Genomic DNA, 26,184 nt, shown 5'->3' on the forward strand with positions numbered 1-26,184 from the left:
GTAAGACGCGCATGCACAGACAGATAGGAATGGCAAGTCCTGCTGACACCAGAGGGCATCACCTGACAGTGAAAACTCATCGCCTGCGCACCTGCAAACAGATATTCTCGGCCCATATTTATGGGCCCTAGTCTGGACACCGTCGAGATGGAAGAACGGGTCTTTTTTTGCGATCTACTCGACAGAGAGCGAGTCTCGTGTCATCGTCTCGATCATTACAGAGATCGACGTGTTGGAAATTTTTCCGTAAGCTGGATAGCTGCCGTTTAAGTTTCTGACTGTCGTTTTAGAGCTAAAGTGACGGCGGATAGTTTCTGGAAGTGTACTTAAGGGATATTTTAATTTCTTAAGATTTGTGAAAAACTCGAATATTTCGCTATAGAAATAACGCATTTGATGCTGACGATTCTAGATTATTTATGTATTCTACAGTAGCAATTCCTTAATTAAATTTTAGTGAAAATAATATATTTGGTGTTTTCCTATTTCACATATAAAGAAGGAGTGCATACTTTTAATTTAAAATTTTAATTTTTCAACTAATGCATATGTCAATGTACTTAATTTCATGTTTGGATGAGTAATTTATAAATTTTATTTTTTAAATTATAATGTATTTCCCTCTACTTTTATTTTAATTTGTAGTGTATAAAAATTCAATACATTAAAACGTGCATTAAAGAATATGCAGTATATAATTCAAATTATTCACATCCTAAATTCAACATTTACATTAAATTGCTTTGAGTTAAAAAAATTATTTAAGTAGTTTTAACTGTACTGATATGAATGTCAGTTTCCAAAATCTCCTGTATAAAACAAGTTAAATTCCTGTATAATTTTCGGTTAAATTCTTGTAAATATTATAATGCAAGATTTATAATTAGTTATCAGATTTTTTAATGTGGTCTGCGTTTAGATATTACATCAGTTTTGTATTTTTATTCAGATCTTAAAGTGCTTGGTTTTGGTTTTATGTAATTACGGCAAAGCCTCGAGGGCTATCTGCCTAAAGTGAGGGTTGCCTTCATGCAGGACTTTCTAAGGGAAACTAGCTCGTATACACGTAACACATGGGGAAAACCACGAAAACGCCCATGCAGCCAGCCCGTTCGCGGGTTTCCAACTTTGCATCGAACTTCCAATGTTCAGGGATTTTACCGCTCGGCCGCTTGTAGGATCGATTTAAAAAGGGTATAAATAAGAATATGTACTGCAATTTCTTTCACTGCATCTGATAATATATATATATATACACATTTATTTATTTAAAACAGATATTACGTGCCTTAACCTTCTATGCTTCTGGAAGTTTACCAATGATATGTTGGTAATGAGGCCCATGCAGCCAGTCCGTTCGCTGGATTCGAACCTCGGACCGCACTACCAGTGTTCAGAGATTTTACTGCATGGCCACTAGTGGGATCGATTTAAAAAGGGCATAAATAGGAATGTGTACTGCAATTTCCTTTCACTGCATATGTTAATATATTTATAATACATTTAATTACTTATTTATTTAAAACAGGTTTTGTATGTCTTAAATTTTTATGCTTTTGGAATTTACGAGAAATATGTTTGTAACGAAGCCCATGCAGCAAGCCCGATCGCGGGATTCGAACCTCGGTCCGAACTATCAGTGTTCAGAGATTTTACCGCTCGGCCGCTAGTGGGATCAATTTAAAAAGGGTATAAATAGAAACATGTACTGCCATTTCTTTCACTGCATATGCTGATATATTTATAATACAGTTATATATTTATATAGCTATTTATTTAAAAAAGATTTTGTACGCCTTAAATTTTTATGCTTTTGGATCTTACCAGAAATATGTTGGTAATGAGAAATATATTAGTAATGACAGATATATTGATATATTGTTTATTAGAGATATGTTGGTAATGCAGCCCATCCGTTCGCGATATTCGGACCTCGGACTGAACTACCAGTGTTCAGCGATTTTACCTCACGGTCGCTGGTGAGATCGATTTAAAAATTTAAAAAGGGTATAAATAGGAATATGTACTACAATTTCCTTTCACTGCATATGTTGATATATTTATAATACAGTGATATATATATATATATTATATAGTTATTTATTTATTCAAAACAAGTTTTGTTTACCTTAAATTGTTTTACTTCTGGAAGTTACTAGAGATATATTGTTAATATTATTGGGCTGAGAAATAAATATCAAGTTGGTGCATTTGAGAGGTTACATATGCTATTTGTTCTGGTATTTTCACCAAATAGATAAATTTACGCAGTTTTCAACAAAACAAATTCAAATTACGATTCAATCGAAAGTTTATATTTTCTGGTGTCATCAGCGCTGTAGGATGGTACCCACGTATCTATAATTGCACCTACTGAGACGGAAGAATGCCAGAGTTCATTTATATAAACAGAATAATTTTTCCATTATCTTTAAATGCAGCTGTTATGCAATTTTCCCTTCCATTTTATATAATATATATATGTTTATGTGTGTGCATTTATATGCAAGATGATATGTTTTGTGACTTAACCTATAGTTATTTAATTCTTTTTATTTTCCTTCCCATTACTTTTGTTAAAAATTTCTTATATTTTTCCTCACTAATAAATCGTCTTTTAATGCATCAATCCAAAGTTTTCTGCTTATTAGTATTTTTGATACATGGTATATTTGTAGCTACGTGATAAGTATGATTCCTGAATAAATAAAATTATTGATATAATCATGGGCTGCTAAAAATTAAAAAAAATTTTGGATTCAAATTCAATATGAATATTAAACACGCGTACGTGATGCTATATTTTAATGATTTGATTTAGGACACTGTTACATAACCTTTTAAGACAAAAATATTTTAACCATAAAACTGTTAACAAATAGTTTACAAACATGTTACCTTTTAGAAAATTTCCATTTTGCAAAAGATCATACGTAAAATTATGCTTACGCTTATCACATATCTGCAGTTTTGTGTAAAATATCCATTGACTCTTCCCATTTCTTTTTCCTGTGCTCTTTACTAAATGTTCTATCAAGTTTATCACTTAACAGCTGCAGAGTTTTTGCGAAAAATTTCACCATTTACTCCAACTGATTGGTAATTTTTTTTTTTTTTTTTTTTTTGATACCGCCATCCTCATTGAAAAGCACGAGCGAAGCAGCACTTTTGACAACAAACTACCCCCTTTCCCTGAGCCTCGAGCAATGTAGAGGTGAAACAGACTGGTTGCTATAATCTCCACTTCATTTTCCGCCGACGGAATTTGAAGGGGTCAGACTCGTTATCCCGTTTACTGTGGAGTGGAAAGAGAATCCCGACTGTTTTTCCGATATCGATCTCGACAGGTGTCCAGACTAGACCCCTATATCTCTTTTACGTTGCCGACTTCCCAACTCCTTCAAATTCAACTTCGATGCTTGCTTGCTACGCGGATGATGTCGGCAAACACCAACCATGCTATTCGGAAACTTCAGGATTTCTTATACTGCAGTTAAAAAATGAAATTTTGCATTTTGTCGAATTTTGAACAATTAAGACTTGAGAGCATTACCATGTCTAACAGCACACAAATTTGTCACATACATATTTCTAAAAAGTTGTTATTATTTCTAATTCGTACAATAAATACTAAAAATACTAAATGTGCTATAAACTAAATATCAAACTGAGGCTACAAATGTCCCAGAACAAATATACTGCAAATATGTTTAGTCTGAGAACTTAGGTCTGTTTAAGCCAGATATTTCTAGCAACTGTGAAGTAAAACTTCCACTCTACAGGCAAATTTAAAGTTCCTCTGAATTCAGATTACTGTACATAACTATGAATATGATATGAAAGCACACATTGACTTATTTTATTGCACTACGATATGAAAGCACACTTTGCAAGAAAGAAAGTACAGGAAAATGTTTATAGATTATTTGCAATCAATGCACATAAAATAAATACTAAAAAGCTATAGAATAAGCCATGTATGATTATCGATGTGTACAGGAAGCATAACAAAGCAAATGAAAACAGAAAATACAGCATTAAATAAATGAAAACAGAAAATAAAGCATTAAATAAATATTTACAGATGCACGACACTTATTTTTACATATATTATTAATTTTTTTATTTTATTCAATTATGTGCTATTTCTAATTTAATACTCTTTGCTTCATAAGCAGAGAGCAAACATAATATTTTCCGAATACGTATCCCGATCTGCTGCTACGGATAATCCCTTAGTAGGGAAAAGTATCAAGCTGTCCTCCTAGAAGTAAGGCTCCTCTAAACCAGGCTGAATCACCAACTTTTCTCTCTTGGCGAGGGAGTGAACGCGCTGCCAATTTTGGCGCGTTTATCGAACACGCTGTCTGAATATCTGCTGTTTTTTTAAAGATTTATTTTATAGACGCGCGGCATTCAGCGCATATAAACTTTTCGGATAATTTATTAATTCTCGAATAGTATATAGACGTTTTCACTTAAATAAAAATTTCGCGTATATTTTGTAAACATATTCAAAATAACTTAGTCTTTAGATGTTTCAGTTTCGTTAGCAGACTAAAATAAATAAGATATGAATAAAAACTTTCAATAGTGTCAAATGGGGAAATAGTTAAAGCGTAGAGTGTGCAAATAAATTTATCTTAATGACATTTTAACAAAAATTTCCATAAAAGCACTGTAAATTCATACTAAAAAAATAACCTAAGAATATGTTGTCATTTAAGTCTGAGGTATATGGAAATAATTGTGCAAGATTCTGAAGAAACACTTTCTTTCAAATGTGTGAAATATTTCATAACATATATGGAAGAAGAAAGTACAGCATTCTGTGTTTTGGATGCTTTTCATCAAATGTAATATAAATACGAACTAGAAACCGTAATAAAAAGTCCTTCCTCTTCAATCAGATCACCTTTGTGTTGCATTGTATTTGTAATACTTCTAAAAATCCAATTTTTACCTAAATTAAAAAACAGTTATTCCATAAAAGATAATAACTTTGAACGTATATAGAATGAATTTTGTAATTTGAGTTATGTTACAAAATAATTCATAGTTTATATATTTTATACTAATAATTTAGGTAAAACCTGTCCAATTTAAGAATGTGTGTTAACCACATTCTTAAATTGTAAAAGGACGACTTAACCACATGTAATTCATTTCAAAGCATAAAAGAAAGCTTATTTTTTATTTTACACAGCAACAGCATTTTCATGCAGTCAAGCAGTCAAGTTTTTTTAACTTCTAGTTATTATACATAATACTTAATTTTAAACCCATTCTTATTAGAAAGCATAACTAAGAAACTTCTTTTTAAAGCACCACAGTGATTGCAAAGAATGTCATTAAATTTACAAAAGTATTGAAGATATATTGAACAGCATTATAACAAGAAAGTACTGTACAAAATATGTAAATTGCATAACTTCTTTTTTAGTATTTGCATAGTTTCCTCCAAATGAACTTTAATGGGAAGTTATCTTGCGAAAATTTAAAAGTATTAAAATGGCCTCTATTTAAGATGTAACTGCATTTATAATTATTTTGTAATTGCGAATAGATTATATTATTACAATTCGATTATGCACTTACAACATAATTGCATAAAGTAATAAAATTGAGAGTTCACAGATACAATGTAATATAATTACAATGCAATTACCTAAATTGTAATTATAATCACTTATTTAACATCACAATATTATTACAATCACAATGTAATTTAAATTGGGTACTATATTTGCATACCCTCCACTCAAAAGGAGGTACTGATAAGCCTGGAAGTTATTATCAACAAAAAGCCTGTTCAGGACAGTTTGATGACAATTTCCACTGGGCGAAAAGTACATTCTTAAGCCCAGGCAAATCATGAAAATAAAAATCATTTAGTCTTATGATTCACTATATTTTAAACCCTAAATTTGAATTCTGCACCAAATTATTTACCTATATTTTAACATACTTTATGAATTATTAGAAGCGATATGGCAAATATCTTCTAAAAATAACTGTAAAATATTTGTATCCATTAATTGATTCAGATACACACTTTTATTATTTAAGTATATCAAAATAACAGTTTCATGTTCCTGAAATACAAAAATTCTGGAAAAAGTTAAAGTAATATTATTAGAAGCATATGATATTAGTCACCAGATGCAAAATTATAGTTAATTTTTTGCCCTAAATACAATTTTATTACACAGTAGTCAAATGTGTAACTTAATAACATGTTATATAAAAAATTAATGATAATAAGTTTATCAGAAATGAATTAATTCTGCAAATAAACTTTCTGCACTTGAAAATTTTCTACACCTGAGGGGAGGGAGAGATCTAGTAAAATTAGATTTATTATAACTTCAGTTGTACCAAACATCTTCTCTCTATATATATGCATCACTAAAGAAATAAATAAAATTATCATGCTTAAAAAACAGATATACCATACCAGTTTTTTTCCCCCTTGTTACCCTTTACATTGAGAAATAACAAACACTGAAAAATACTATCCTTGAAATTTTGTTTAAATGAAGAAACACACACCATCTTTTTATTTAAGCATTACACTTCAAAAACAGATACACATACCAATTTATTTTCATTAGCCTTTATACTGATAACATGCCATATAAAAATGAAAAGAATTATCCTTGAAATTTAGATAAAATGAAGTAACACAATGGGAAAATTTATGCACACGGACATCTTTTTTCTATTGCATGTTGTCCGACATGATCCACAAGTGCCTAAAAATGTACCCAATGAAACGCATTTCAATATTAACAAAAAATTGTTTACAGATTAAAATTCATTCATTTCATAGCAGTATTATAAAGATCATGCATGAAACAAATCTGCTTTCCCATACTTATAAGTAAAACTTTTATACTGGAAAATAGACTATATTTCTATATATTAGAAACAAGAAAATACTAATTTGAATGTTCTGCATTCATTTCTAAATCTTTACTCCATTGCCAAATTGTATAATACTGTGATTATAAATAAACTTGCACAATCCTTGCAATTATTGAAGTCATTATATATATTTTGTCTCACACTATTCAATTTATTCTATTGACTTCAGATGTCAATGTCAAAATTCTGGAAGTTATTTTAACCAAGAAACAGTAGTGGGCACCGTGCATAAACAACTCATCTAACTTTTTAACAATAGCGATTATAAAATAAAGAAAAAAATTATATATCATTCCAACGATATTGCAACTATAGTATAATGTTACATATATCTTTAGCAAACATTCAGATTTTATCTTGACTTTCCAAATTATTATTTATTTTTTAATAAATTTCAATATGCTAATGATTTTCATGTTACATTAGTATAAATTCCACAATTAGCACAGGAAAACAAAATCCGCGCTTTATATTAGCAGAGAAATTTCTTTTCCACATTCAAAACATCTACATTGGCGATGTTTGGCGACGGGTACATTAACCCTAGACTAATTTAATTATAGCTATTATTACAGAAATTAGCAGATACTCAGGTTATTGTACACAAGAATTTCACTTTACTTGCACATTATAAACATCAAAGAAGATATAAACTCTAAATGAAGGCGTAATTAACATTATACTTACTAAGTAAAGTTCAGCGCCTGGACCAGGTTTCCAATTGTCTCTTCGGCAATTATTTACCCATATTTTTCTTCTTTCTTCATTTTTAGGAAATTTTACCAATGTATGACCTTTCCGTGAATGATTTGAACAATTAATAGCTGTACATCCGCCCATTTTACACAAAAAAAAACACAAAAAATTGTTGCACCGTAACTACACAGCCGCCATTAAATCTCCCACTTGGGAGCGCGAATGCCTGATGATTCAGCCTGGTATATAGGAGCCTTACCTAGAAGAAGTACGCCATCGGAGGACAACCATAACGTTGTCTACAATAATAAGCTGTTTCTCCCCGTTTTGGCGTTAAGGCTGTTCTCCGAACCTTATCCCATCCGTCAAATTGAAAACTGGTGCCGGAGATGGAAAGTTTGCATCAACGCACAAAAGTCCCAAATATGAATCATTAGACGAAAGAAAAGTCCCAACCTACGAGGAAACAACTTCTCATCTTTAACGAGCCGGTCTCGACAGTCAAACAAGCAAAATATCTCGGAATCATAATTAATGACTACCTCACCTGGGAAAATCACATTCAACATGTCAAGAAGAAAGCTAATTATGTTTACCACTTCCTTCTCCCTCTGCTAGGTAAATACTCAAGATTGGACTTTGGCAAGAAAAGGCATATCTATCTCTCATTCATAAATCAATAATGACTTATGCCTGCCCTGCCTGGGCCGCTGCAACATAGCAAAAATTAACCAGCTACGAATTCTATTGTCTAAAATCCTAAGATGCATGACAAATGCGCACTACTTTGTGAGAAACGAACAACTTCAGGATTTGAAAATATGTAAAAGCTCCTTTTCCTTTTAACAAATAGGACATTCTTCAACTCTGCCAAACAATGCGATTTCCTTACTTATTCTGGAACCTTCCATTAAGTTACTGAATGAGGATAGATATTTCCGACCCCTTGCAGCCCATATGTTTGCCGAAAATCAGAATTTTCCCACCTAACTGTATTTTCCGGACTTGACATGTCGTCACTGCGTAGCATCAGTTTATTATTCTCCCACTCCAGGACGTGCTGCTGATTATTTCTCAGACCTGTGCTATCTTGCGGTCTCCCCTTCTCAGCATGAAAACCTCGCTTTCAAGCACCAGGAAAACTTCAGGCGGCCCACAGTCAGGCGGCCCACAGGGCAGTTATTTCAAAGAGCCGGAACACGTCCTACAAATAGTATGATATTCGCGGCATATCAGCGGCACTTGGACCTGCAAACAGAGCGAGATAGAGACAATGGGCTTTCTTCTGATCGCTAGAGCTGGAGCAAACCGCATGTATTCATTACCGAGATAGCAGCGGAGGCAGAGGATTGAGTTGAATTTTATGGTTTTTAATTTCCGGAAAACGTTTTATCAGAAAGGATTTGGCATCCGGAAGTTTATGTGTGAAAAGCGGTCTGCATGAGCGGGCTTGACATGAGTGTCTTGTGTTTTTATCCCAAATTTTGATTGTGTTTATCTTCTGTGGTAATGGAAGGCAATGCATCCCCTGATGCATCTGCTGAAATACATAATTTATGTTTGGAAATAAAGCATGCTTTTAATGCACGGCCAGAAGATGCTGAATTGAAGTGGTCATTATTAAAAAAATATAAATTAAAATACCTCCCTGAAAGTCATAATAATCAAGCTTTTATATCTAGCTATTATTCCGTTCTGTCAGCATTATTAGATTCTCTAAAACCAACTATTTTTACTGAAAAATGGCAGGAAAAATTGTTTGATGACATTTTTCTCAGTGGAGTACACCATGAAGCTTTTATGATTTTGGCTAGACGATTAAATGAAACCTGGTACAGTTTATAGTTTCATTTATATTATATTTCAGTGTTATTGTTATAGAATGGTTCTTAGGATTCTTGTTAGTTTTGATATTTCTTTTAATTGTTTGTTTTTCAACAATTGTGCGATTCACACTAACCATCAGTTCATTGTGTACAGGAAATATCAGTGATTGTTCTTAACTGTATATAAATGAGTAATAAATAATGGTACTCTTACTGTTATCAGGACTGCATTCAGAAATGTATGGATGGATGTATGTGTTCATGTATGCATGTATATATGGGTAAAATCCTAGTATACGGTGCAGACTTGGCGCAATTTTGAAAATTATCGCCAACACCAAAAATTACCAAAAGAACGTCTATGTATATATAGTGATAGTATACTATACACTATATACTGTCACTATATACATAGTATATACTATGTATACTATGTATAACTATATTGTTTCATAAGAATAAATTGAATTTAATTAAAAAAATTAAATTTAAATACATATTTAATTAAATATTCTTTGCGCCATTGCTGCAAGGAATGAAATTTAAATTTAAACAAATTTAAATTCTTAACAAATACGTATAAAAGTAAAAAACCAAATTTAGATTCTAAAAAAAAAAAAAAAAAAAGCCAAAATAATTTTAAAAAGAAAATTGCAAACATGTAAAAAAAAAAAAAAAAAAAAGCCAAAATAATTTTAAAAAGAAAATTGCAAACATGTAAAAAAAAAAAAAAAAAAAAAAGCCAAAATAATTTTAAAAAGAAAATTGCAAACATGTAAAAGAAAAAAAAAAAAAAAATGTGCAAACTTGTATAACTATATATATTCTTTGAATACCTGTTTACTACTCATCGTATATGTCCCGTTTTTACTGCTCATCATAAAAGTCGCCAAAAGTAGCCAAATCCCGTGTGCACCGGATACTAGGATTAAAGCTACATATGTGCATATGTATACACATACACACACATATAGATGTACATTCATATATACGTACATACACACATGCATGCATACAAATATACATTTCTGAATCCTGTCCTGATAAGATAAGCATAGCTAAATAAGTAATAATAAAGCTTTATATAGGTGTAAATTATAATTTTTTCAACCTCAACATTCAGTTCATAAAGTGACATCAAACATGTGAGTCTCTCATGTCATTGCTAGATATATATATATATCATTATAAGGTATAATTCATTACAAAATACAAACTCAGTGCTCAATATAGACCTAGTGGTTTGAGGAAAGTAGGTTCTTCACAGTGTCCTAAAAAAGTTCTAATAGTAGTCTCATTTAAATTTGATTTTCAAGTAATTTTATGCATACCTGTTAGTTATATGTCATTTTCACTCAAGGATCTTATGGGCCTTATTATTTGAAAATAACCTACTTGAATATAAAACCCTCTGCATTTTAGGATAAATTTGAAGAAATAAAACTGGAATTTGAGAAATGAAAACTGGTTCGTAAGGAGAAAATTAAAGATGGCAGGGTTCTTTCACAATACTGGATATTTTGCAGGTTGTGCCAAAAAACTGATGAATTCTTTCAGGTTTCAAATACAGAAGAAACTCTTTAAGAAAAATATATCATCTTGATCACTTCTGTGAAAATCAAACATTTTAAGCATTTATTTGAAAATAAATATTAAGCATACTCGCAGCTCTTTTCATGATACAAGAATTACGATTGATCGTAAATTGTGTACGTTTATATGAAAAAAGAAAATATAACACATGATATGATATATAAGAAAATATAATAATATGATAAAAAAATATGCTAAGGTATGGTTGACTTGGAGCTCTTGTTTCCTTGAGCAAATTATAGATGGTCAAAGGTAGGACTGCCATTCATTTGATGTTGGTTTGTATTGGCGATTTATTGATAATCTTGGGTGCACTTACAAAGTGAACTTATAGGCAATGAATGAACAAACAAACAAAATTACAAAATTAATGTATTGGCTGCTAGAAGTTATAAACAATGCTATTGATTAAAGACAAGTCTTCACTTATTTAAGCAGCTATCCCTTATGATATTGTATAAGAAATGAAGTATTATAAATAATTAATGCTATTGCTTAAGTGAAGATTTGTCTCTAGTCAATAGCATTGCGTATAATTTCTAGCAGCTAATAAATGCATTTTGTAACACTTATGCAGCTGAAGAGGAAGGTTATTTAAACCTTCAAAAGGAGTTCTGCAAATTTATGAATATTTTGCTGATTCTTGTTGCCTTGGCACCTCCAGTATTCATTATTTGGCATGTTATTTTAATTCAGAAAGCTGTTATAGTTAGTGGTAATTATACTGTTTATAGTAATTACTTGTGTGGTTTGCAGTAAAGTCCTGAAAACTTGACTCTTGATTATGTGACATTCTGTTTAACTTAACATTTTAATAGCTGAAATCTATTGGTCAAGCAGAACATTTTTTAAAAATAACTTAGTGGTTTAATAATAACTAGAGTATAATAATCTCGAATATTACTTGTTTGTTACAGATATTATAAATACATATTAATTACTGCTTTGTTATAATTACAGTACATATTCATGTGTATGAATGCCCATATCTCTGCAAGTTCTGTTCAAAGATTTATGGTATTCTAATTTTGAAACTTTTGCCTCTTTCCTTTTGTGACCCTATTTCTTGAAATAAATAATAAATTTGGTGACAGGTTTTTTTTTTTTTTTTTTTTCTTTTCTTTTCATAGACTTTCCAATCTGCTCCATTCCTCTTCTTAGTAACAAAATTCTAAGTAAAACCAGGTTACCAGGCTTTAGATTACCACTTACATTCCTCCTCTCTGTTGCTAGCTGTTAGCAGGTTTATGACTGTTCTCTGTTGCAAGCTAAATTTATAGTTTATTCTAGTGAGTTTCTTAGTTTATATCCAGGCTTGCAAAAGTTGTCTTGTGTCATCTATTTAAGTGGAAATGCAAACAAGAATAAAAGAAAACAAATTAACATAAGAGTGGAAATGTAAACAAGAATAAAAGAAATCAAATTGACATAAGAGTGGAAATGAAATTGAATGCCTCAACGGACTGGAAAAATAGAATAGTAATAAAATTCTCTTGGATTTAGGTTTTGAATGACATGCTATGAGTTGTAATTAACATCTCCTTTCTTCTGTGAAACTCAACATCCTCTCAGACCATTAAGTTGAGTTTGTGGAGCTCTACTATATTTAAATTTAAATAGTTTTAATTATTTGGTACTCTTCTGTTATTGGTACCGGATTCAGAAATGTATGCGTTTACATGTATATATGAATGTATGTGTTTATGTAGGCATGTATATAAGTGCATATGTACATATTTTTGCATATATGCACATAAACACATCCATCCATATATACAAGTATGCATAATATATTTCTGAATTCGGTTCTGATAGCAGAAAAGTACCAATTATTCTATATAGCATGATAGTTTAACTCCTTTCAGTTTTCAATTTCATTTTTCAAAATACCTGATTATAAAAACCTACCAGATTTTAGTACAAATGCACAGCAAGGCAGAAGGATGCCTTATTTTTGAGTAAAGAATATGAAGTAATATCTAGGACCTGCAGCAATAAAAATACTGCACTTTTGTTGTTATAATTTCTGTCTTTGAGGGATTTATCCATATATGAAATAAGATATCTGTATGCTTTACTGATAAGTAATTTTACTTAGTTATGAATGATTGTGATTCATTATTTATATTTACATTGTGATTTATTTTATTATTAAATAGCTGCATTGTGCAAAGAATTTTGCTTATTACTATTATTTATTTATTTTTTTAGTGAAAGTTATGCACAGGAAAAAATTCTCAGTCTTCTGCAGATGTTTCTTAAAAGCTCAAGTATTGATTCCATGCTACATTTTCAATGTGTTAGTAGCGTGTGGAATCCAAAATTCATAGCAAGTTCAAAAATGTGGGATGATTTGATTACCTTAATGGTATCATTGTCTGAAAGAATAGCTAATAAAACAAAAGGGCAAATGAAGTGAGTCTCATTTTTTCATTGTGATTATTTTATTTAAGCTGTAATTATTGATATAAGATAAAAGTAACTGTAATAAATATTACAATTAGGAAAAAATTATCTTTGTTTTTTATTGTATAGTATTTTTTTACCATAGTATGGAGATTGCAGAGTCACCATTCTGTAGAGATACGTGTTAATGTAAGGGTAAAAGATGACTTACCTGGTTTTAAAACCATTATTTTAAATAGGTTAGCAAATATATTAATTTAGCGCATATAAACAGATAACAAAAATAAATATCAAATGTGAGTTGCTCAACGCAATCAAAGAGTAATCACTAGCAGGAATCCACATGCTGGTTCGCAGGAAAGTCAGCAGGTATTGCACAACTGGGGTGAGGTAAATTTGATGTTTTGGCTGATGGCTGCCAGAAATGAACTTTTGGAGGTGATAGTCTCAAATTCTGTTTCATACTAGACTAGAGAGAGAAAGCTAGTGGTGTTATCTCTTGCATCTGGCTTCTACTTAAGATATGCCATAATAGTGATTATGTGTTTAAAAATATTGCTTCGATTTGGGAAGCAGAAAAATATTCTTTTATATGACACATTTTGCGCAAAAAAATAGTTCTTAAGCAATTGTAATATTCATAATGCTTTTTAATTTCTTTTTCTATTTCCAGTTAAAGGCATTAAAGTATTATATGTTATTATTATTATTAAATTAAAATATTTAAATGCAGTCTAGAATTTTGTTAAAATGAGCCACAGAAGAAAAAAAAACTTCTTTAATCTCTTATTTGCTATATTTATGGCATTTAACTTTTTGTGAAGGCCATTCATACATTAAAATCATTATAATTTTCTCGCCCACCCGGGTAGTGGTAAAGCCACTGAACTAGATTAGATCCAGTGTTCAAGTCCCAGTGAACCAGCTGGCTGCATGGGCATTGTCATGGTTTTTCTCATGTATAATATGGATATGAGCCATTTTTAACCTAACCTTTCGAAGTGAGGGTTTGATGCCTGCATGATCCTAAGATTTTATATAAGATATTATTCTGTAATTTTTTGCTATCTTTTGACAATTCTTTTTTTAAAGTTATTAAGTTTTTCATAAAGAATAATTAAAATGATATTGGACAGTCTCCAAAGAAAAACTCCAAACCATTCAGAGAATTTTGAAGTGAAAAGATGAAAATCTGAGGGAGAAAGGTCTGGTGAATGTTGGGGGGGGGAGGGGTGATACATAGCATCCCAAGTATATGCTTTGTCAGATATTTATTATGTGGGCTTGGAATATTGCCATTATTATTTACAATAACATTTTGATGATTGGTCAGTTCTGGTGCTTCGCTACGATTTCTTCTTTTACAGCTGCCCTTTCGGAACAGTAATTTTTCCGTATTTACTTTCTCATTTTGTGGCTGGCAACAATTCATAATATACAATTCCTGTATAATCCCACTATACAGAAAGTACTTTTTTTAATGAGGATGCAATTCCTCTCTTGATGCTACTGCAGAACATTCATTTTACCATATAATCCTTTTCTTGTAACATTATTGCATAATATCCACTTCTCATTTCCAGTCACTAGTGTTTTAAAAAAGGAGTTTCTTTATTTTGTTTTAACAAAAATCACAGGCCAAAATTCAAGCAAGTATATTCTGCTCTGTTAAAGTATGAGGTTTCATACATTTTAGTAGCTTACCTATCCAGTCTTCTTCAAATGATCATGTACTGTACTTTTTGGCATGTTTAAAGAATTTTATGATTCTTGAACTATACAATAAGGTTTTTCAGAGGTAGCTTTTTTTTTTAATAGGTCATTGTTTAGAGAGGATTGGTTATCCAGATTGGGCATCATCTTCAAGCTGAAATTTCTGCCCTTCTGAAAACACCTTTTAACTATGTTATCAGAAACGATACTTTCTGTTTGTATGCAGCAGAAATTTTAAGAGCAGTCTGACTAGGATTTTTTCTTTTTAAAGTAAAAGAGCATGATGTGATGAAAATGAACTTTTGGGTTCTCCTTACTTAGCTCTGTGCTGAAACAAGTTAGATCACAACGTATGTTAGAATTACACAGTATGAACTGAAAAGACTGTATTTACACATCTGCTTCAATAAGACTCGCTGTTATCAGCAGTAGTAAAACCATTAGAACAAAATGCACTTTGGTTTTAAAAATTATAGAACTTTCCATTTGACCCCAATATATGTGCCAAAGTTTTTTTAAATTTTTTCTTGAAAGGATATACCACATGCAATTTTAATCAATCTTGTTCAGAGTCATTTACTTTAGTCTATATATTCCTTATTTTCACTATAATAAATATAATCATTAAGTCATAATTTCCAGATTGTTATCACAAAATTTGGTAGTAGAGCTGTTAGTAACAGGAGGTTGTTATTTTAAAGATATTGGTGATATAGTTAAACCAGAAGCTTTTGTTTAAAAAACTTTTATAATATATGGGGGATTTTTTTTTTCTTTTCCCTTTAACATTTGAAATCTGCATAATGAGCCTGAATGTCCTAAAAAATCCTGTGTAATTTACAGGCAAGGCAAATGACATCAGCCAACTTTGAATAAATCTTCCATCTTTACTGTATTTGAACCCTTCAAAAAGAGAGGAAAACTATGTTGTTTTACTTCATTTGGTTACAAAAGATGAAATATTTATAAAATAACTAATGTATGGTTGAGACACTTTCTCAAGTATCTTTGATTCAAACAAGTATTTTACCTGATGAGCTGGCCATAGGTGTGTTTTAACATGATATTCTCAATAGCATATCTATATGATTTATTTTGCTAGTTGATGCAACTGCCACAAAATGAGAGGAAAATAGTTGCTAAAAATAATCATTACATCATTGTTTGTAAATTTTTAAAACCATTTTATGGTTGTCTTCAGGAGATAATTAATATTAGCACTGTAGTTCCAGCCATAGGATGGCTGAAAATTCCTTTTAAGATGATCAAATTTATGAGTTTTTAACCAAAGATTTTATAGTAATTTTATCCAGACACTCCATTTTATTCATTGATTCATGAAAACTATCCTACACTGAATTTACTATGAAATGTGGATTTTTTAAGCAAACAAATCTTGAGCAGAATAACAATAATGGTTTGTTCAAAAGATCTGTTTTGAAAAACTGGGTGCTTTTCTGTTATCAGCATTGGCTACAGAATATGTATACACATACATATATTTCTAAACCCAATTCCGATAACAGAAAAGTACTGAAAACTGCCAATTTTTATTTTTGAACATTAAAACTTGAATACATAATTCTTATAAAATTTTGATGTTGTATTAAAAATGACAGAAAAAACATTAAAAATTTATGTATGTAACTGACCTAAACTGGTCAGTTTGATCTAAACTGGTATGTAAACTGACCTAAAAGAGAGGAGAAAGAAGTGGGTCAAAAGATAAAAAAAACTCAAATGTCATCAACATACTGATTATCAGCTTGAGGTACAGCTATAAATATTATGAGTCTTTTAATTCTTTGATAATTTTCAAAGGAAACAAATGTTTTGTTTATTCTGTGACTAAAATTAAAGATGTTTCTAATATCATGTATTATGCTGCTTCAATAACAGAAGCTTTTTTTCTCTACATACAAAAATTTCAGCCAGACCCACTGATTACAAACACAATTTGTCCTTTTCTAAGATTTGCAATGACAAAATGTGGATACTTTTTTGCAGGTGTACTTTATTCCATATGAATGTCTAACACTGCGGCCCGCAATGAATTGGAAGTTGATCTGTCAGCACTATCCTTATCTTCAGGGCAGATGTTTTCATTTTATTTGGCTTATAATTCCTTACTAAATGTAGTATTTCATCTAAATATATTCTATCTTTGATATGATTTAAATCAAATTCCTCATCATTATAATTTGCTTCTGGTAGTGAAGAAAGTGACACAGAGGTTATTGAAAACGAAAAAATTTGGATTGACAAATTAGTCGGTATTCTCAACACAGCAATTATAGGACTTGAACAGCGGAACTTTGTAACTGAACAAGAAATTATGTCTGTTTATAGAATTAAAGAGAAAGTATTATCACATAAAACAAAGCAACTTAAACAACTTACATTGAAAGAAATGTTTAACCCCTTCGCGCCGACTGTCACGTCTACGTGCCAGCAATGAACACACTCACTTCCCGGCCGACACGCAGGCATGCAGAGCATTTTCCCGTTCAGTGGCAACTGTCATGTATTTGTGCCAGTGTCTTGGAACATTTTAAAAACTATAATTTCTGCCACAAGATGGCACTGTATGTCCATATGGTTTCAGATACATGTATATCCTTCTACTCGAAATGAGAGAAGCATGACTCACATACATGTGTTTTTGATTATATAAACAAACGGGGAAATAAATGTTTCCGAATGGCGGGATCTCTTTAAATTCGCACATGGTAGTTGTTTATTGTAAGTAGAGAAGTTTTATTTTCGCTAAAGCGTTGGGTATTTTGGTTTGCAGTTCAGTTTTTAAAAAATAATTAGATCTTGTTAGACGTGAATTCTTTCTGTTTTTACCGTTGCAATGTCGAAGCATCGAAAATGTTTAACAGAGCATGAAATAGCAGAAATGATGCAAAATATTTCAGATATTGATTCTGAAATTCTGATATTGATTCTGAAAGATTAACTGAAAGACATTTTCCAAAACTTTGTTCAGAAGAGACTGATAAGTAAATGAGACGACGATGCTTCGTTTGTTCACATTCCCAGAAAAATCCTCCAAAACGGCAAATGAGTTATTACAAGTGCAAGGAATGTAACATAGGACTGTGTGTAGAATCCCTGTTTTCAAATTTTTCATACGAAAAGAGAATTTTAAGTAATATATTTAGTTTTCAGATGTATAATGTTGAAAGTCATAAAATGGTGAGTAATCAAAATAAAATGTGTAAAATATGCATTAAACAAGAAATAAGGTTATTAAAGTATATATTAAAGTATATATAAAAATATCTATAAAGCGTAAGCTGTTTAAATACTTTATAGAGCATTATTAAACAATGCGTTGATACTTCGGAAATTTCATGGATTTAGGCTTAATAGCAAAAAAGCCCCCTGCCCTGGACAGACGCTCGCGTAAGACACTGCCAGCCTCCACGATAAGTGCGCGTTTGCACTACCCGTCGCGAAGGGGTTAATAAAGTAAACAAATAAATATTAAGCCTTTTTTTATGTAAATTATGATACCCTTTAGATCATAATTGCTCTTTATTTCATAAATTACGGTTTCATAGTTTTAATTTTTTAATTTCTGCATGTCATCTTACCAGATTTAAACTGATGATCCGGAAAAATAATCCGGAATCGCCCGACGAGTCCGGATTAACGACTTTTGACTGCATATCTCTTTTGTATATTCATACCAAATTTCATTCAAATCTGTCCATTAGTTTTGAAAAAATCTGACGTTATGTGCAAGTTTTCTTAATTTTGCATATGAGTGTATGATACAAATTTCAGCTTTTTTTTTTATTATTATTCTTAAGTTTTTTTAAAATGAAAGGTCTTTTAACTCTCTGGCTGCTCAACCCGCAATTTTTGCAGGCATGTGTTTTTCTTCCTTTATTGAGGAGTGCATCCCACCTTTTCATCATTTAACCAGTGAAATAAATTACACTGCTCGACATTGAAAATGCAACATCAAGAAGGAGTGGTAAGAAATTTATGCAAATTTTAGAGTAGATGCACGTCACTGAGTTATGCGAATGATGTGAAATGCGCAGCTCTCCGACGCACGTGAAGTAAGATATAAGGGAAGGAACGTGCAGAATGGGCAATATTCGTGTCGTTATTTCTGCCAGACGAATTATCAAAGAAAGTTGGTTTTTGTCCCGGTGGATAAGTGTAGTAGGAGAGAATGCCAGACTGCCGTCAACGAAGGCACTTCCAGCAGATAGACGATTTTACGAGGGGTATGGTGATCGGACTGAGAAGGGCGGGTTGGTTTTTACGTCAAATCGCAGCTGATACCCACATGGATGCAAGCCCGGTGCATCGGCTATGGCGAACATGGTTGGAACAAGGAAATGTGGGAAGAAGGAGGGGTGGAGGTGCAGCCAGAATGATGTCAGCACACGTGGATCGACGCATCTACCGACAAGCTTGCAAGTAACTTGTACTGCGATTCTGCAGCATGTGCAAGATACCCTGTATGTTCCCGTGCCAACCAGAACCATTTCTCGTTGATTGGTTGAACGTGGCCTGCACACACGCCGTCTGTTAAGAAGACTGCCATTGACCCCAGAGCATAGATGCCAACGTTTAAAATGGTGCCGGACTGGAGCGATGTGGATTACGGAATGGTGAAACGTCGTGTTCTCAAATTAGTCACGCTTCTGTTTATCCAGTGACAGTCGCTACATACGTGTGTGGCGTCGACACGGAGACAGATGTAATCCGGCAGTAACTGTGGAACACACCACTGTGTGACAATGTAGCGCAATGGTTTGGAGCGCTATTGCCTACGATTGCAGGTCACCTCTAGTTCGTATTCAGGGCACTATGACGGCTCAACGATACTTGGATAATGTACTGTGGCCGGTGGCAATCCCTTACCTTCAGGGGCTGCCTAATGCAATTTTTCAGCAGGATAATGCCTGACCACACAGTGCTTGCATCTGCCAACATTTTCTGCAAGGCATACAGATGCTTCCCTGGCCACTGTACTCTCCTGACCTATCACCAATCAAACATGTGTGGGATGTGATTGGATGCCGTTTGCAAACTCTGCCCCTGCCTCATTCATAAGACGAACTGTGGCAAATGGCTGAAAGGGAATGGAGAGCCATCTTCTCAGGACACCATCTGCACTCTTATTGACTAGATGTGTTTCTTCGTGCATCGCTGTCCGCCGTGGTCCTACATCCTACTGAGCCGACGCCGTTCTCGCTCTGTATTCTGACTATCATTTTGAAATAAAGATCACTTATTGCTGGTTGCTGTCTCTGTCTTTTTTCCAAATTTCATCACTTTCTAGCCACTCCTTCTTGGTGTTGCATTTTCAATGTTGAGCAGTGTATATACAGTATTAGACATTTGATTTAGATTTTGACCAACAGATGTCATTAGTCCTCTGCTAAATTGCAGGATTTGAAAGTACTTGGTATTTACCGCTCTAACTTCACTATATTTGCCGCCTTTTTCTAATCAGAAATGGCTGCTAGAAAATGTTCAGTGATTGATGCAAGAAAAGATGCAAATGGGAAAAAGAAACCGTAAAGAACACGAATCTGGTGCAAAGATTGCAAAATTGGACTTTTCCTTGAACTCTGTTTCAAACTCTATCATACTAAACAACATTTCTAAGGTATTTTTTCCTCAGTGCACATTTTAATTTTTATATTATGTAACAAATAGAAATTAACTGTAATTCAATTCAAATTTATTAAAAAAATTTTTTTTTTGTGTGTGACAACATCTGAAATTGGTTTTTCTGAGAACTTAGTTTCTCATGATAAAAATCTGTATAAAGAACTTTTCTAGAAAGAAAAAAGTGCATTTTTCAATTCTCCAATATATATAGATTTAAAATATGAAAAAAAAAAAAAAAAAAACACACAAATTTTTAAGCGATTTTGGTCCACAAATTGAGAAGGTTAAATGGTCAGAGGGTTAAATGACAGTTGTGGGTATTCAGTTTGAAAGAGAAACATGCCAATGTAAAATTTAAAATTAATACAAAGGAATTTAGGAAGAGAAGGAAAATGCTTGCATATTTCTCTACTCATACAATGTTTCACCATTTAGACAATTTTCCCATATTTCTATGTATGTATCATGCCATATCATTAAACATTGTTGATTGATAAAGTTGTGTTTCACCCTTGAAGATTGTGGCATGTTTTGCATGCTAAACCTGTGTCATGAAACATTTTAAATAACAACCTCTTTTTGGGGTTTTAATTATTTCTGAAAAGTATTATCTCAATATTAGTAGAATGTTTGTTAATTTCTATCAAAAAAGTTTATGGCAAATTTAATTTATAGTAAAATGTGTGTTTTCTTTTAGCAAAATATTTGGCATTAATTTTTATGTACCTCTTTTGGCATCATCAGTTCTAAAAGTATTAGGTCAACTTCATGAAAAAATTATCAGTTGTGATCAAGACTGTAGCCTTGAATTCTTGGCTAAATTAATTGGAAGGCTTTGTGTTGTTGGGCATGCTAGTAAGTAAATTTTTATTTATTTAAAAGGAACCATATTGCTTTGTCTTTAAAACTTTATTGTGTTCAAAGCAAACTGTGGGCAGTATATTATTTTTCATTGATTTTTATTGTTACAATTCTATATGAATTTATTTGTGCATTTCTGATATTATTCTTGTTAAATTTAGTGGATAATTAAAACATGTCTAAAAAATTATATAAAAGTTCTTTAAAATATGAAATAAATTATGTAAAACATACTTGTTTTTTGCATTTGTTTATCTCTGAAATATTCCAAAGTTGCTGCTAAGACCTTCCATATATTTAATTGAAGAAATTGTATTGTAAGTCACTCAGTTATTCTTTCAAATAATCATCAAAAGCAAGACTAGAATTAATGCTGTCTCTTGTTAAAAAAGATCTAAACATCTGAATCTTCAATACTATAAAATTGTGGACACCAGACTTTTCTATACTATATTACTTTAAGAAATGTTTTATTAGTTTTTGCACTTCCTGCAGTGTTTATGGACTAGTGACTGGTTGTGATGATTAATGACTTTTTCCTCTCAAGGATACAGGCCACTCTTTATCCCATCCTTTAAAATTATGTTTTCCAAGTTTCTAAACACCATAAGTAATTAAACTATTTAAACTTTACATTTCAGTTTTGATAGAATTTTATGGCTTCATATTAAAATTCTATGGCTTCATACTAAATAGTTATTAAACTCAAAATATTTTTAATATTTATAAATTAATTGCATCTGGTATTTTTAGGTTTTTCTTGCAAGTAATTTGTCAGTAAATGTCTGTTTTACAGTTAGAACACCATAGAGACCAGCAATAAATAATTTGTATAGCAGTTGTAAATGTTCTTTTCCTTTAAACGATGTATTAATAGCAACCATATCTTCCTTTAAACCATGTAATGTATTAATTAATATTATTCTATGATACGGTGCCTTCTTGTTGAGTATTTTATAATTTCATTGTTTGGGAATTTGTATCCTAATTTTTTAGCAGTACTTTGCCACCTTGAAAGAAATGGGTAGCTTATTTTTGCTTCATTTGGCAGCTGGTAGGCTAAGAAAAAGGATACTGAATTGGATTAAATAAGTTTTTAATAAGAGAAGGCTAAAGTTATTAAAATGTTGCAAAACCTAATTAAATCTTTGTTGAAAAATTATAACTAATGATAATGCAAAAGTGTTCCTGTTGGCAAATTGCTTTTTATGTAAATGAAAATTATCAGTTAATATGTAAGTACCACACTTTAAGTTTTAATAAATTTATTATAGTTTCCTTTTTAAGTTATTGTGACATATCTTTTTTGTGTAACAGTAATATCAAAAGCTTTGTGACCCAGAGACAAGGATTGTGCATGCCATTGGCCTAAACTGTGGCCATCTTGTAAGTGACAATATGAATTTGCTTAGCTTCCATACGAGTTTGAAGGAAAATCCAACGGGAAATGCACCCGAGAGTCAATCTCTCTAGAAACTTAGCTCAATAGTATTTTAAGTGCCATCATATGTCAGAGATACTGTATGGTTATAAATATTCGTGCTTTCTCCAGGTTTCAAACTGGAGCCAAAGCTATGGCAGTCAGATTTCTAATCCAGCATGCGGAACTGTGTATCGAAAATTCTAAAGATATGCTCATTTAAAAATTATTTTGGGATATTGCTGTTAAACTGAATTTTATGGTTTAAATGCGATGAACATGATATTTAATAAATAAAGGTAACACATAAAATGTTGGAAAAAAAAAAAAAAAAAGACCCCTTTGGATGTAATTTAAAATCTGAAATCTTTCAGATTTTTTCTTTTTCCTTTGCCACCCTCCTTTTTTTAATGATTTACTTATTACAATTTTTTTTAAATCTCTCAGTGCATTGACATATTTTTAATGTGATTATTTTGTTAAAACTCTTCCTACCATCCTACCATATTTGGTCTGTTTCAGGCATTTGCAATATTTCTGAAATCTTGTATTATTTTTGTAAGTTGTGAAATATATGATATTTATACAGACTTGATAGCATCATGACATATCTCTTTTATATGAGAAACGTTTCTTCATAATCAAGGAAATATTTTGTTGTAAATGAGGGATCGTTAGTAAGCATTTAGTGTACTTGGGCTTAATTTGTGACCTTTCTTTGCAATGTAACTCTTTTGTGAGCTGGCCTTTGGAAATAAAGTGTTCTGAGTCTCCCTTTTCCCCACGTATGCACTTGTCCACATCGCTCAGATTTCATACAAAGTAGTATGTGGGGAAAGGATCATATTGAAATAAAAAGATGCTTATAAAGAAGTTATATGAGATTGGATCATATGTGGGTTTGTTATAGAAGTTAAAAAGCCTTCTACCTACTTCTGCATTTTCCTATTCAGCTTGCCATTTCTTTAATGTAAATTTCCTCAGCATATGTTTCGCATACGATTTTGGGAATGGGACATTGATTGATGGTAGAGATGGATCTTCAGCTGCATTCTTTGCAAGTGCCTCCATACAGGAGAATGACAGACAAATGAATGGTGAAATTGTCTGTTTAACAAAGAGGAATAAGTGACAGTATGTTTGTTGTTGCTGTCTCAGTACTGTAACACACCCATATTTGGCTGAATTCTTACAAGAAATGAAAAGAAGGTCCAATATGACACTCCTAAGACTATTAGACATTGGTTAACATCACATGACCCTGCAACAGACACCTTTGCATCCAGTGGACTAGTTGGCAGTTGGTATATTAAGAACTATTACTACCAGGCCACACTATTACTCTATTACTGAGACATATACTTGCAGCTGATGTAACATACTTTACAGCAGGAGGAACCAGTGTTAGCTAATTGCAAGGGCATGCTGTACCTCCATGACACTGCAAGACTACATGTGGCAAAGATGAGTGGGGATATTATTCAGCAATTTGGGTTGGAGATACTGTGCTTATAATACTTAACATTCATAAACTACAATCTTTGTCGTCTACTCCATCCCTGACAGACAACTCAATGCAAAATCTTTCAATAATGAGGCAGAACTCCAGCACACACTCATGCATCCAAGGCTATCAATTTTTATTGCCAGGACATTGGACAACTTCAGGAACCTTGACAAAGGATGATGGATGCTGTTGGAGATTACTTTAAGCATAACAATGAGTACCATTTGCTATACGTCTGCTTTTGATTTTCACAAATGGCAGGAATGGTTTTGGTTACGTTGTATTTTAATACTGTTCTTGTAATGGATTTTTTATGTCATGATCTGTATCTGTATTCTTTTTATATATGCTTATTATAATACCATGAATTATTTCATATTATGTGAGCTTATATTTTTTAGCTTCATAATTCTAATTGATACTTTGTATGTAACTTTTCATTGCAGCTATTATTGCTAAGAAATTTTCTGTAGAATTTATAAAATATTGTGAATCAGATTATGTATGGAGGCGGATGGCTCAACATCTAATTAAAAAAATGCCTGCAGCTTCTCTGGAGTCATTCATTACAAATATGCTTTTAGTTATCCCCTGGTGAGTATGCTTTTGGCTAAAAATTTGCTGTAGAAAGTATTCATTAAAAAAATTGTTTTTGGTATTTGTTTTTGTATTTAGGCATTGTTTTTCAACAAATTATTGATATTAAAAAATTGGAGCAAGGCATATTATTGTTTTATATATAATAAAATAGGAAAAAAAGTTTCATTCTAACCTGTTTTCTCCTAAAATTTATAAAGGTGTTTTAGATTGTGAATTTGGATTAACAATATTTGAAACTTACTACGGTTACTGAGAAAAAGTTGTAAATAACTCGCTTTATTTCAAAGCATTTCTTTTTTTTTAGTGAATTTTATAATGTTTAATTATGTATACACTTATGTGCACACTTGTAAATATATACAATCTTAAAAAAAATTTCCTCAAATGTGTCAAAATAATAAGTATTATTATCTTTTGAGTTTTTAAAAATTATTTTGCAAGAATAATGTGAAACTATTTCTAAACTAATCGCTTGCATTAGAAATATATTTGGATAGCCTAAAACTGTAAAATTACTAATTCAAAGTAAAAAAAAAAAAAAAAAAAATTAAAATTTTTCAGAAATGCTTACTTAACCTAATTTATTTAGTGGATCGGAGTACTAGTGAAGATGTAAAAAAATTGAATCTTCTAAGCTGTTTTTACCTTCTTGTATTTGTTTATTAGAATCTATAAAGAAATATGATTTAGAGAGTGTGTTATGTAAGTGCTTTTATTTTATTAAAAACAGAGAAACTGTTAATAAGTTTTTGAGCTCCGTCATGGACCCTTGTAAACTTCCTCTGGCATTGGGCAAAATTTTGAGTCATGGACCACTTCCTTGTATCTGCACTAGCCATTATAACTCTTTGTTTACCCTAGAATCTCATTGACTGGGTGTGCTGTTACTGATGTGTCATTAGACTTCACATAGGGCACTTTTTGAATTTTCTGCCCTGCAGTGGCTGACTATGCATTGGGGACTTCCAGTATGAATGCTGGGTTTGATA

General features: G+C 31.8%; 2 protein-coding genes across 2 annotated transcripts in view; one reads left to right on the top strand and one right to left on the bottom strand.

Moving 5' to 3' along the window:
• The window catches only part of LOC118182762 (dehydrogenase/reductase SDR family protein 7-like), a 104,335-nt gene extending 96,521 nt beyond the window's left edge, over positions 1-7,814 (bottom strand). Inside the window, exon 1 of the mRNA XM_085825694.1 lies at positions 7,615-7,814. Within this exon, the coding sequence (XP_085681820.1) occupies positions 7,615-7,767 (153 nt within the window). The 5' untranslated portion in view covers positions 7,768-7,814. The remainder of the gene's footprint in view (positions 1-7,614) is intronic.
• A 79-nt stretch (positions 7,815-7,893) lies between these two features.
• Positions 7,894-26,184, top strand: part of LOC118182761 (telomere length regulation protein TEL2 homolog) — an 85,119-nt gene continuing 66,828 nt past the window's right edge. Inside the window, exons 1-4 of the mRNA XM_085825693.1 lie at positions 7,894-9,455; positions 13,254-13,457; positions 21,505-21,662; positions 25,042-25,189. Of these exons, the coding sequence (XP_085681819.1) occupies positions 9,133-9,455; positions 13,254-13,457; positions 21,505-21,662; positions 25,042-25,189 (833 nt within the window). The 5' untranslated portion in view covers positions 7,894-9,132. The remainder of the gene's footprint in view (positions 9,456-13,253; positions 13,458-21,504; positions 21,663-25,041; positions 25,190-26,184) is intronic.

The sequence above is a fragment of the Stegodyphus dumicola genome, chromosome 10 (assembly GCF_044657685.1).
Source record: "Stegodyphus dumicola isolate Sdum_Otavi_A_Nest chromosome 10, ASM4465768v1".
NCBI lineage: Eukaryota > Metazoa > Arthropoda > Arachnida > Araneae > Eresidae > Stegodyphus > Stegodyphus dumicola.